Source organism: Hippocampus comes, unplaced genomic scaffold, assembly GCF_001891065.2.
Source record: "Hippocampus comes isolate QL1 unplaced genomic scaffold, H_comes_QL1_v1.1 scaffold348, whole genome shotgun sequence".
In the NCBI taxonomy this organism is placed as follows: domain Eukaryota; kingdom Metazoa; phylum Chordata; class Actinopteri; order Syngnathiformes; family Syngnathidae; genus Hippocampus; species Hippocampus comes.
This window is the reverse complement of record NW_017806071.1, coordinates 605,469-617,800: the sequence shown is the minus strand read 5'-3', so window position 1 is coordinate 617,800 and position 12,332 is coordinate 605,469. Positions and strand designations below refer to the sequence as shown.

General features: G+C 49.4%; 1 protein-coding gene across 1 annotated transcript in view; it reads right to left on the bottom strand.

Annotated features, from left to right (window-relative positions):
* sugct (succinyl-CoA:glutarate-CoA transferase) overlaps positions 1-12,287 on the bottom strand; it is a 21,835-nt gene extending 9,548 nt beyond the window's left edge. Inside the window, exons 1-12 of the mRNA XM_019893907.1 lie at positions 12,056-12,287; positions 11,573-11,624; positions 11,131-11,204; positions 10,743-10,828; positions 10,580-10,630; positions 9,914-10,034; positions 9,342-9,433; positions 9,131-9,274; positions 6,358-6,453; positions 6,187-6,258; positions 5,993-6,090; positions 5,604-5,706 (exon numbers count right to left, since the gene is read on the bottom strand). Coding sequence (XP_019749466.1) covers positions 5,604-5,706; positions 5,993-6,090; positions 6,187-6,258; positions 6,358-6,453; positions 9,131-9,274; positions 9,342-9,433; positions 9,914-10,034; positions 10,580-10,630; positions 10,743-10,828; positions 11,131-11,204; positions 11,573-11,624; positions 12,056-12,263 — 1,197 coding nt within the window. The 5' untranslated portion in view covers positions 12,264-12,287. The remainder of the gene's footprint in view (positions 1-5,603; positions 5,707-5,992; positions 6,091-6,186; positions 6,259-6,357; positions 6,454-9,130; positions 9,275-9,341; positions 9,434-9,913; positions 10,035-10,579; positions 10,631-10,742; positions 10,829-11,130; positions 11,205-11,572; positions 11,625-12,055) is intronic.
* Between the last annotated feature and the right edge of the window lie 45 nt (positions 12,288-12,332).

Below are 12,332 nucleotides of genomic sequence, written 5' to 3'. Positions count from 1 at the left end.
CCAGTTGATGTCACGTCAAGACGACGACGTTGACAACAAGCTAACGCGCGCGGCAAGCGGCTTGGCGGCCCGTCACGGCCGCCGGGGCTCGTCCCGCATCCTGACATCCATCGTGTTGAAGCCAGCGCTTTGTGAACGCTGCAGCGGAGCACGCCTGACAGATTGCGACTCCTCCGACTCCAAGTCTAATTCTTCACAGCAATGTCATCCAGCGGGTGACCAGAATGAGAGGCTTCTGGTAACGTTCAGCTGAAATGAGTTCGTCGAAAGCATCTGTTCATCATCTACAGCTCATTTGGCTGGACTGATGTCGTGCTTCTATTTGACCAACATGTTTTTTGGAGTGTCATCATCGTAAAACATTCGGCATGAGCACATCATGTTGAATACGACAAGATCGTTCGCATGCGAGCTGGCTCGCGTGTGAGGAGCTTCTCCCGATGCTCGGAATCGGAATCGCCCGAGCCATACGGCAAAAAAAAAAGCCACTCCCAAGACTGCCGTCAGCGCATCCTTTTGACCGAGTCCCATCAGCAACTTTTTGCTGAGTTGGTCCCACGTTTTCAACCGAACCCGCTTTCAACCTGGCGAAGGCGGACAGGCGGCCTCCGCCGAAGACGTGGACGACCCCACTCAAGGGATGCCCGGCCGGCCGTCTGTTGTCTGGTGTCACCCTTTAATTGGAGCGTCCTCCCTCCTCCGGCGTCTCCATGGGAAAGTATGCAGACACATTTTCATTTCAATGATGCGCAGTCCCGCCTCCGCGCCAGCGTGGCGCTCTGAGCCAAAGGCCGAGGGTTCGATACCCCAGTCGCCGGAAGGCTCGACAGTTTAGGATGACGTTTGCGGTCGGCCGTCGGGGCGTCGCCGGGGGTGCGTGAACTCTTCCTCGTGAATTGTAATTCAAATGTCAGTTCTTTGTCTGTTTGTTTTCCTGCTTTGGATTAGTGGCTGTCGTTCAGGGTACCGGCTTGGAAGAAAAAGCAGGTTGACTTTATTTTACGGTGAGCGTGAAGGTCAACATGAACTCAACTCTTGAGCTTTTGCTTGGCCTGACGCAACGCGTCTGCTTGTGTGATCAGGCCTAAAGTTTCATGGAAGGATGTTTTCCCTTTCAGAGAAAAATGTCTCATTCGAGCACTTTTTTGACGAAAAACAGAGTTAATCCTTCAAAATTTGTCATGGTGCTTCCGCGCAATGCATACAGCAGGTCAGCGGGGGCTCCCGGCGACTGGATGTTTTCTTCTTGCGGGCTTCCGCGACAAAAGCGCAAGGAAGCTTCTTCAGACAACCTGCCTCAATTGAGATGTTGGTATCAGGCTGATTTCTTCTTTGTGTACTTGGAAATACATAATTACTATACTGGGCGGAGATTTTTCAGGGATATGTACTTGGAGCAATTATTTTTTTGGACCACTTTGACTCCCTCCACGTGAAACCCGAGACCTGCACTTTCCACTCCTTACTTTGGCAAAATAAGCTTGTTACTTTTTTTCCACTTTAATGAATGACGACAACGTTAAAAAGACGTAAATGGAAGAAAGGAATGTCCACTGAGACTGAGGTCTGAAACTGATTGACAGACTGGGCTCTTGGGGTCTTATGAGGTGGAAAACCAGCGACAGGAGCGACACCAGCGTGACCCAGACGGCATTCACAACTAGCGCGGACTTATTTATTTAAATTATTTTTCTCCGCACTTTCCACTCCTTACTTTGGCAAAATAAGCTTGTTACTTTTTTTCCACTTTAATGAATGACGACAACGTTAAAAAGACGTAAATGGAAGAAAGGAATGTTCCCTGAGACTGAGATCTGAAACTGATTGACAGACTGGGCTTTGGGGGTCTTATGAGGTGGAAAACCAGGGACAGGAGCGACACCAGCGTGACCCAGACGGCATTCACAACTAGGGCGGATTTATTTATTGATTTTTCTCCCCCCAAAAAGTCCGACTTGGCAGCCGGTGTCTGGATCCGGATTTTGGGCTGCCGTGACTTTTTTAGTGCGCCTCGTTGTCAGCACAAGTGCGTGCAAATCACAGAGAGAAGGCAAAAGCGTGAATCGGTGGGATATATTCCAGGCACCGGAGACTTTAAGTGGATATATTTTCATAGGAATGCGTAGGTACAAGAAGGCAGGTACCAGCAGACGATCTGAGGCAGCGCTCGATTGTCCACAAGCTTCCTTCCAGGAATCTTCTCACATCACATCCTCCTCCTCCTCCTTCCATGCTGATCGCCAATTGCAACTCGCTCAGCCGTCTCACACATGTCACCTAACTTGCGTGGCCTTGTTGTGACCCGTAGCCGCTTTGTGGATTCCGGCGGACGAGAGTCACCATGGCAACTGATGGAGCGGGATCAGCCCCGTAAGCCTCTCTTGTTTTCACTCGGCTCCAAACATGACGCTCGCCGTCCAGCTGTTACAACACTTCTTACTCTTCTTCGGCCACAAAATCCATCGCCCTGACTCGAGAACCTGCCAGGTTCGTACCGCAATTTACTCACATTTCAAATCCATTTTCCCCACCAAAACTCATTGAAACGTCACGATCCCGTTCCACGATCCCGGAGAAGCGAGGGTTCTACCTAGGTGACCTGTGACCCATCCCTAGCTTAGTGCGGGATGTGGAGAAGAAGAGCAAGCATCACCCTCGGGAGAAGAGGCCAAGATAAACGTTTTTCCTAAAATAAGCCCCTGGCGTGACGCGGACGTTCCTGAAGGAGCGCACGCTCATGAACACGTCAGTGTCAATGTTCTCCCAGGAGCTAATTGAAGTACGGGTGTCGTTGGAAATAAACACGCCGCCTCCAATTAGTGTGAAAAGAGAACAGGTTGTTCAGCCCGCAGCGGCGAGCCAACAAGCCACAAAATGACACCGAGATGATTTGTTCCTTCTCCTGAAACGCCGAGCGTTGACAGGTGAACAAGCGCGGTTACCTCACCATCGGCAGACAAAAGGACAAAAAGCCCGTAGGAGAGACCGAGGTGAAGAAGAGGGCCTCTTCCTTTCTTTCAGCAGCTCACAGAGAAAAGAAGCTTCTTACAATTGACCCAAAGTGGGAGGAGCAACGTTTTAGGCGAAAAGTGACCAATTGTCAGCAGTTGTGTTGCAGGTCCCATTTTTTTGAAGATCACGGAGGGGCCTGGGTGGGGGGGGGTTGACATGTGATACACACTAAGTCACAAAAAGCTTGCTCGGGCTTTCAGATGAAATGCAATGATGAAGTGAAAATGCTCGCTTTGCTCGGGAAGTGAACTCCATTTGACTTTCTGTAGGGTTCTTCAATCATTCCCCTTCTCACAATACCCCATCAGGATTTTTTTTTTTTTTTTTTTTTTCCCCAAAAGCTGACCAAAAATTCCGACACAGTGATCGGGGAGGAGGGAATGATGAATGATTCGGAACGCAGACAATGTAATTCACCTGTTGGGAATTGAGCCATTTGAACGGCGGGGAGTGCAGAAATGTTGATCCGAAAAATTCCACCCGACAGCCCGAGGCTTGGGACTTTTTGTGAGCGGCGTATGAAGCGCGCCGCGGCGAGGGACTGAGGTGTCACTGCCGTTGCCTGATGACCAGGTCAAGAATGTTCTGCGATGTTGGGAGCTGAGATTCCAACCGTGTTCTTTTTGGCCGGGTGGCTGAAAGCGAGAACTTCCTCGTGCACCCACACAAGTCGTCTGGAAACTGCGACGTTGACACTTTGACCCCCCCAAAGAAGACGTGCGCGGAGCTGACGGTGTGAGGTCCCCGTGACCCAGGGGCTCACTGGAAGCCACCGCGGCAACATTTTACTGCGACTTCGCTTTATTTGACAGTTTCCAGACCATAATAAAGTTTATTTATAGCGGACGGGTCCGAACGAAGAGGAGCAAAAGACTGTATTTCAAACACGGGACGGAGCAAAAGTGCGCATGCTGGAGCTCGTCACAGGTTGAAGAGCCCAAAAAAGGCATGAGGAGCACCGTCGGCCCTTGAGCAAGGCAGTCATCTCAGGGGGTCCGGCAGAGACGGGCTGAGCGATGCCGAGGGCGAATGTGGACGCTTCTTTGCTTGTTTTGCCGCGCGGAGAAGGCGGCTGATTTACGTCCAACTTCCACTTCAGGGTTGTTTAGCTTTCAGCCGGGATAAATCACACGCACCTCCAGTCGTCGGGATATTAAAGCCATATTTAGCCGCATATTTGAGATGACAGCTACTGGATGGAGGGCTTGAGCTCGTAAAAAACGGAGTCGCTGCCGCTGACCCCAGGAAGGGGCGAAAAGTGAAGGATGACAAAGTCAAACTTGGTCAAATTCTTCAAAGTAAAGGGCAACTCCAGGCAAACGTCGGCTTTGCGATCGTATGCTCTACGTGCCCCCACAAACAGGAAAACGGGAATTCTGATGAATATTGCATTGAAGGAAAATGAATCAAGCAGAGTAATCCACCCTGTTGCATCCCAAATTTGGCCTCTGACATTAATTGCCACCGGCTGTCAATGGAGTAACCATGACAAAAAATATGCGTCGAGGCTCACGGGTACTGGTTGAGCACGGGGCCAGCTCTCCAACGCAGAAAGCTGAAGAAATGGAAAAAGAAAATGTCCGACACCGAGAGGCGGATGAAAGTGAAGAGCAGGAAGCTGAGAGCAAGCCCGGTGCAGCCAACAGTGACGCCAGACGAGGACACTCGCCAAATGACTTCCAGACTTTTCTTTGGGGCGGCCACGTCCTCCCCGACCGCCAGAAGCTTCTACGCCGCCGCCAAAACACACCACACACACACACACGGACACTCACACGCGGGCTATGTTGGGAATCGTCTCGATGGTGACTTGCCGGCCATTTTGCAGTGAGTAAAGGTTGACCGCGATCGGGTCCTCGCGACCTAAACCAGAATGCGGCAGGATATAAAGTCAATACGAACGTGATCAGGACGTGCTAATCCAACGTACACGTCAACAAAAGGCCACAAATGGTCAACCATTGTTTGAAATCCTTCCGGTTATGTTTGTGCATCGGGGAGAGTGACGCCGACGTAACTCCAAATTTACAAGATTCCACTTTCAGCCTAGAAGCGGACTTTTTACTTCTTCTCGCACACCTGGTCGTGTCGCCGTTGTGAGACATCACACACGCGATCGGATCGTGCCTGCGAAGACACGAGACACAACTCGGGGCCACAAGTCATCTCGGCGTGTCTCGACCCACGGCAGGAAGAAAAACAACAACCTTGCGAAGGAGAAAACAAGCCGCCGCCGCCGCTTCTTGAAGACAGATGAGCTGCTCCGCGACACGCACGCGCAGTCAGTCAGTCAGTCAGTCACGCACACACTGAATCACAGCCTCTATATGACAGCGCCCGCCATGCCAGGTGGCAGCGGGAGCTGTTGTCCACAAAAACATTCAAGTCAAACTCGTCGCGAGTCTCACGACATTCGGGAACATTCTGGAGATGCGCCTCGCATGTTTGCTGACCAACTCGTTCGCATTAGCATGCCGTTGATTGTAACCTTTCCACTTCAACACGACGCGCACACACACCGACGTGTTTTTCGCGTGGATTTACTCGTCCGCGGAGGGACAGTGGGATGGAGCGCGCGCGCACGCGCTCACCTGCGGCTCAGAGAAGACCTCCCGGATGCTATTGATTGGTCCGACGGGAACACCCGAGCCTTCAAATCGCCTCAGCCAATCAGCCGTGGTCTCTTGCAGAAACCTGACAAATGACGAGCGGCGTCAGTATTCCGCAAAAAGGTTTCTGCGGTGAACTTCTAGTTGAGTGCGTTCGGATTTAAGGTGTGAAACTCTCAGTCGCTGACTGCATGACACTGCCGGCCTCGTGGCGCCAGAAGGAGCGGCAATAAATTGCTCGTAGCGCATGAACTGTTGAATTCTTCACATTGGCACGGCACTTTGCTATTAGCCTGTTGTTAAAATCGGATCATTTCGGCCTTTGCGGCCGCTGGCGAGCGTCAAGCGCGTCGCGGGTGCCCGTTGCGTACCTCTGCGCCAGTGCGCGCACCAGCCGTTGACGGTTTTGGACTCGGAGCTTGTTGGTCGAGTACTGAGGCTGCTGGATGAGTTCTGGGAGCCGCAGAACCTGGAAAGACGTTGACCGTCACCGATGCCGTCACCGCAACGACCATCAGCGACGACGTACGTGGCGCCGTGGAGGTCGCCTAAGCGTCAAACGTACCTGACACACTTTGACAAACTGCTGGTTGTTTCCGGCCGCGACCACCAGGTGACCGTCTTTGGTTTTGAAGCCCTGAAACATCAGCACACAAGGAAGCAGTGGTTCGCAAATATGGTTCCCATCTGGCAAAAAAAAAAAAAAAAAAAAGATGAAGGAGGGAGGGCACCTCACCTGGTAGGGGACGATACTTTCGTGGGCCGTCCCCCAGCGCCTGGCCTCCTTCCCGCCGTTCAGGAAGTTGGCAGCAATGTGGCTGAGGCACGACACCTGCCAGATACGAGCACAAAAACACCTCAGCCAAGCCCAACAAATCCCATCGGAAAGATTCGGGAAACGGGAATGAGCGAAGCACTTTGTTGCAGGACGACATGTCACGCGAGAGGTGATGGACCCTCCCATGACTTCACGACGGCAAACAGGAAGAGGTGGCGGGAGCAGATCCGCTAGTTCTGTTTTGAGAATGTGGACAGAAACGGTCTGGTTTGCGTTTGCACCGGCTCGCGTTTCAAGCGCGTGCTGGCGCGCGAGCAGAAGAACAAGACGAAGAAGAGGCCTCCGGCGTGCCAACTGACTGGACGCGATACCACATGTGAAACAAACCGCCGCTTTGAATGTGACATCGGAGCCAAGCCCGGCGCGGTGTCTTTGCTGCGGCGATGACGTGACGAGCGTCCGTGTTGTTCAACGCGGGGGAAAGTCCAGCTGTCTCTTTTTCTCCATCGCTCGTCCTCATTTGGATGTCGTGGAGGCGGGGGCGGGACGGGACGGGGGAAATGGGTGTTGGGTCTGGGGGCTGGTGTCCATCCCAGCGGACTTTGGGCAAGAGCAGGGGCACAAACAATGGGACTGGTCGCCAATCAGGTTGACAGCCAGAAGCAAGGCCCAATTAAGAGCGGACCTTCTCAAAGCGGCGTCCGCTCAATATCTTGTATTACGCCGTGTCAAAAAGTGCATTATCTACTTACAGCAAGAAAACAGACAACAGAAATCTTCATGAATAAATGATGCTGTGACAGGAATAAAAAGCAATTTCCAGAAGTAATTTTTAAAAAGCGACGACACCGTTATGGTTTCTTTTTAGAATAAAGATGTCAGAATGAAGGGGATCGAGTCGTGGGAAAGATCCAACTTTATGAACGTGACCCATGATGACGCATTCTTGGGAAAATAGTCGGTTTTGGGTTTCCCTGCCCTGTGAGATGGCAGCAAAGCACTCAGTAAAACGTTCCTCAACTCACTTCAACATAGTTCCTTGCAAGTTTAATCTTGACAAAAACAACAAAATTTAACTTTTGGGAAAAAAAAAAGTAATATAAATTTTTTTTTTTTCCCAACGATAAATATCCAACTACATTTGATGTTTAGTAACAAAAGCTCACTGTAATTACAGCAAAAATGTTCTCTGTTTTCCTCTTTGTCAATTATATGAGTTTTTGGCAATGATTTTAGATGTATTTATTTCAGTTGACTGCTCAGCCATTCACCGCAAAACAGAAGGTCCAACAGATGTCCGGGAGCTGTGCTCTTTTTACAAGCGACGTCATCTGGCTGGTGGCGGCCAGAGTAATAAGTCATGAATATCGACTCAAAATAATAAATAACAAGTGCCACCAGTCCACAATGTCACGCTGGATAAAAATTCTCCTTTTTTTGGTCCATGTATGAAAGTACGCAGCACAACGGGGGTTTAAATTTCTGCCCAATAAACCGCAAGCGCTTTTCATCTTTCTCGATCCATCCATCGTCCGTCGGTCCGCCAGTTTGACTGAGTGACAAATCAAAGCAAGTGGGGAAGTGGCTTGCAGTACGTGGTGTGGAAGACTTCTCAAGGAGGATTCAAGCCACAACTCCTCTTTTAGAAGTTGCCCATTTGGCAAACAAAGGATGGCAAGCGAGAGCATGCTAGCTTTCTTGAAGATGTGTGGGTGGCGACGCATCTTATTTTAGAAGCGGTATGATGCACTGCACTTATTGTGTGTCTTCAAAGTCTGGAGACGATTATAAAGTACCTGGATGTGATTTGTGGATGTTTTTAAAATGATGTTTTGTTGAGTTTTTACTCTCCAATAATTATGATGGATTTTTTTGTAATCATGCACACATTTTTTTTTTTTTACTAAAACAAAAACTAAACTAAAATGAAGGATTTTGGAAAAAAACTAAAATGAATGGGGGGAAAAAGAAAAAGAAACTACAATGAAAAATCCAAAACTATTCTACTCTGGTTCCTTGGAGGCCTACAAGACGGCACCAAAGGATCCATCAATCCATGATGGATTTTTTTGTAATCATGCACACATTTTTTTTTTTTTACTAAAACAAAAACTAAACTAAAATGAAGGATTTTGGAAAAAAACTAAAATGAATGGGGGGAAAAAGAAAAAGAAACTACAATGAAAAATCCAAAACTATTCTACTCTGGTTCCTTGGAGGCCTACAAGACGGCACCAAAGGATCCATCAATCCATTATTCAAGCCGCTCATCCTCACAATACTTTCCTATTAGAGACAATGAGTGCAGTACGGCTTTGCAAAGCTGGAATATGAAGGGGGAAAAAAAATCATCATCTGTAATAAAACTAACATGCGTGTTTTTAGAAAGTGGGAAGAAATCCCCATGCAAATGTGGGGAGATGATGCAAAGGTCAGAGGTCACATTGGAAGGCCAAACCTCAGAACTGCGAGACGAGCAGGTCGCCCTGTTGCCGGCTTGGAACATAAAACGAGCCTTTAAAAGCAACACAGTCGCGCAAAGGGCATGCCCCGACGCTACAAATCCAACGCACCCTGGGCGACGTCGGCGTCTGGGAAAGTAACGATAAGCCCTGATTTGTTTTGATGTGCAGCAAATGTTGATCGGTGTGTTTAGACTCCCCAAAGCGCTCGTTTACACACGGAGCACTCTTCGGGAATGATCCATCACGCACCCACACGTGTACGCTACCTGAGAGGACAGCAGGTCACAGTCAACGTGCGCGCCCCTCCCCGTGCGATGGCGCTGCAGCAGGGCGGCCAGGACGGCGCCGTGCGCATACAATCCGGTCGCCAGGTCCGTCATGGCCACACCCGGTCGGACCGGATCGCCGTCCTGTTGGCGCAAACGTTGCATCGTGGGACGTCTGGAGCACGCAGGCGCAGACGGGAGCCTGTCTGACCTCTGACCCGGTGATGTGCATCATGCCGGATACAGCTGAGGCGATGGAGTCGTAACCAGGCCTTTGATTGTGAGGACCTGATTGCCCGTAACCTGCACACACACACATGCACGCACACATGGGAAAGTCACATGAGGTAGTGTCTTACATCTGAGGGGGATCAACCAATCAGAGTGAGTGTCGACATTTGAGGTGCTTTTCTGAATAGCACCGCAGTGCCTTCAGGGTAAAGTCCTGAAAGTTTGTGCGGATGAAGATGAAGAAAAGTGGAGGGCCAGACGCTGACACCATCTGGTGGCTAACAAGAGCAACAAGCGCAAGGAACTGGTAAAACAGGCCGAGGGAGCACGGTGAGGAGTGATCAGCACATCTGCCTCAGGGGCAAGAGGTTCTGGGTTCGAACCTGAGCTCACAACTTCCTGCGAGGAGTTTGCTTGCTGTTCGACTCGTGCTGCTCTCACCTTACAAAGCATGCGAGCGGAGTGGTTGTGCACCAGACTGTCGACTAGACCATCGTGGGTTTACATGTGCCCAACATTGGCTGACGACCAGTGAATTGTCTATCGGTGCACCTGAAATGGAGCAGTAGATGAGCGCCGGGTTTCGTCCGCTGAGCTCGTCGTATCCCAAACCCATCGCAGACAGTTTGCCCGGCAGGAAGTTCTCCATCAGCACGTCACACACGCCGGACAACTGACAGCAACACAAACAAGCAACATATTAGCGTGTCATCAATGCGTTAGCATGTCGTCAACATGTTAGCATGTCAACACTGTAACAGTGTGTCTTCAACATGTTAACTTGGCGTCATTGCGTTGGCTTGTCATCAACGCGTTAGCATGTCAACATGTTGGCACGTCGTCGACACACTTGCGTCGTCTCCATGTCAGCATGTCCTCCATACGTTAGCGGGTCGGCAACATATTGTGTCTGGTGACAGACAAATAATATCTCTGAATGTGAAATTATTTCTCGTTAATTGAATTTTGATTCATCCATCAACTCTCGAGTAATAAAGAAACGGTCAAATGTGCATGTCATAAATGTGCTATCTTTATACTAAAAAGATTGGGGTGGCCCACTAATTGTGTAATTTTCATGAAGGGACATCGTTGTGGCTGTCCTGAAAACTACCCTTCTCAAATGTTTGGGGTTACGGTAGAAATGTCCTCAATTTTTTTCTTTGTCATTTTACTTTTTTTAAATCAGAATTTTCACTTTGTTTGGTGGATATGTACCTCGTGAATGACTTGTGCTCCACGAGGATGTTTGAAGTCGACAGCAATGCTCTGCAAGTGAAGAAGACGAGATGACGATTGGCAGATTGCTGCTGTCATCCGGCTGCCCGCTGCCGCCGCTTTCACTGCGGCGGCCATCATTCGAGCTTCTTTTCGGTTGTACTTTTTTGTTGCGGTTGACGCTGAGGAAGTAGACGCTCTCCGAGCCCACGAAGGGAGGACCCCACGCTCGGGTGTCATCACCTGCACCTGCACACCGACACACATGCAACACAACACAACACAACACAACACAACACAACACGTTTCAACTCGATGAACATCAATTCATTGATTCGATTGTACCTGCAATTTTTGATGATTTAAAAAAAAGGCACATTTTACGAAAGAAATGACGCTAATTGTCTATTTTTTTTGTAAGCAAAGCAGAGGAATCTGATTTCTATTCAAGGAAAAAAAAAACACCCATTGAGAGATTTTCTTTGAAGGCCACCAGTCTGGTTTGAATACACGTCCAACATGAAGTCAAGATGTGAAGCTGGCAGCGTCACCTGGTTTCTCCACTTTGATGACTTCGGCTCCAAGGTCTCCTAGCAGCATGGTGGCGAAGGGGCCGGCCAGGACGCTGCAAAAAAAGATGACGTTGAGATTGGCATGAGTGCTCGGGCCCGCACAAGGAAGCCGTCATACGAGGAAGGCATCGCACTGGCAGAATCTTGAGCAAAGGAGCAAGCTCAAGCTTGAGATCAAGCCACTCCTGAGGGTGGCATTGCTCAGTGGTCGTCGCCCAAAAAACATGACAGGAGTTGCTTAGTTTATTGTGGTAGCGATATACCAGTTAGTGTTCTCATTTGGAGTGTTCGATATTCTTGGTTTTTCATTAAAAATCCTTTTTTAATTATGACTTTATGCCTGCGGTTGCCGGTTCGTGACAGGCTGTAATGCATTCTGCAATACAATCTGCACACACTGCAGCGCCGCTTCAATTCTTACCGGGTCAGGTCCAACACTCTGACGCCCTCCAGTGGCCGGCGGCGGTCATCACCTGCAGACGAATCGCATGTCATACTCTTCCCAATGAAATCAGCAACACCACAAGGGAAACCAATTGCTGCCACGCCAGAAAAAAAAAAACCCCGAACAAATTAAAATTTCTATACCACGTTAAAACGTGAAGAGGTTTTATTTGGAGGCCATATCATGCGGCCCAAGAACGTTTTCGTTTTATTTTAGTATTAATTGCAGTAACTTGAAAGAACAGGAAACGGCCATGAAAACGCAAAGCGTTTGGAATACTGCTAACTTGACACCTGTTTACAATTTCGAATGTCGAACAATGTGAATGGGTTTAGTCAACCAAAATGAAGTTTGCATAGCGTCAACTTTGGCCCATGTGCGAGGGGACAATTTGAACGATTCGACTCACCCAGCCAAGCATTTACACCAGCGTTTGCATGTTTGCTTTGCTCGTGCTACCTGTTGCGGTTTGTGACAGCCGCCGTCCATCGGTCCAACTTTTCTTTCTCCTTCTCCCCGGCAACAGTGACGCCAAACTCGTCGAACGGGCTGCCCGGAGCCCCTTCCGCAACCAAAGGCTCAATAACAACATCATTTGCAATTGCACGCTCTTTTGCCCCCTGCTAATGCTAACGGTCAAGTTGACGTCGATGTTCACTCGGAACATTCAACGACAGCACTTCCGGGCCAAGATTTTCAGTGTTAAGCACGTTCACCATATTTCTGCCTCTTTTTT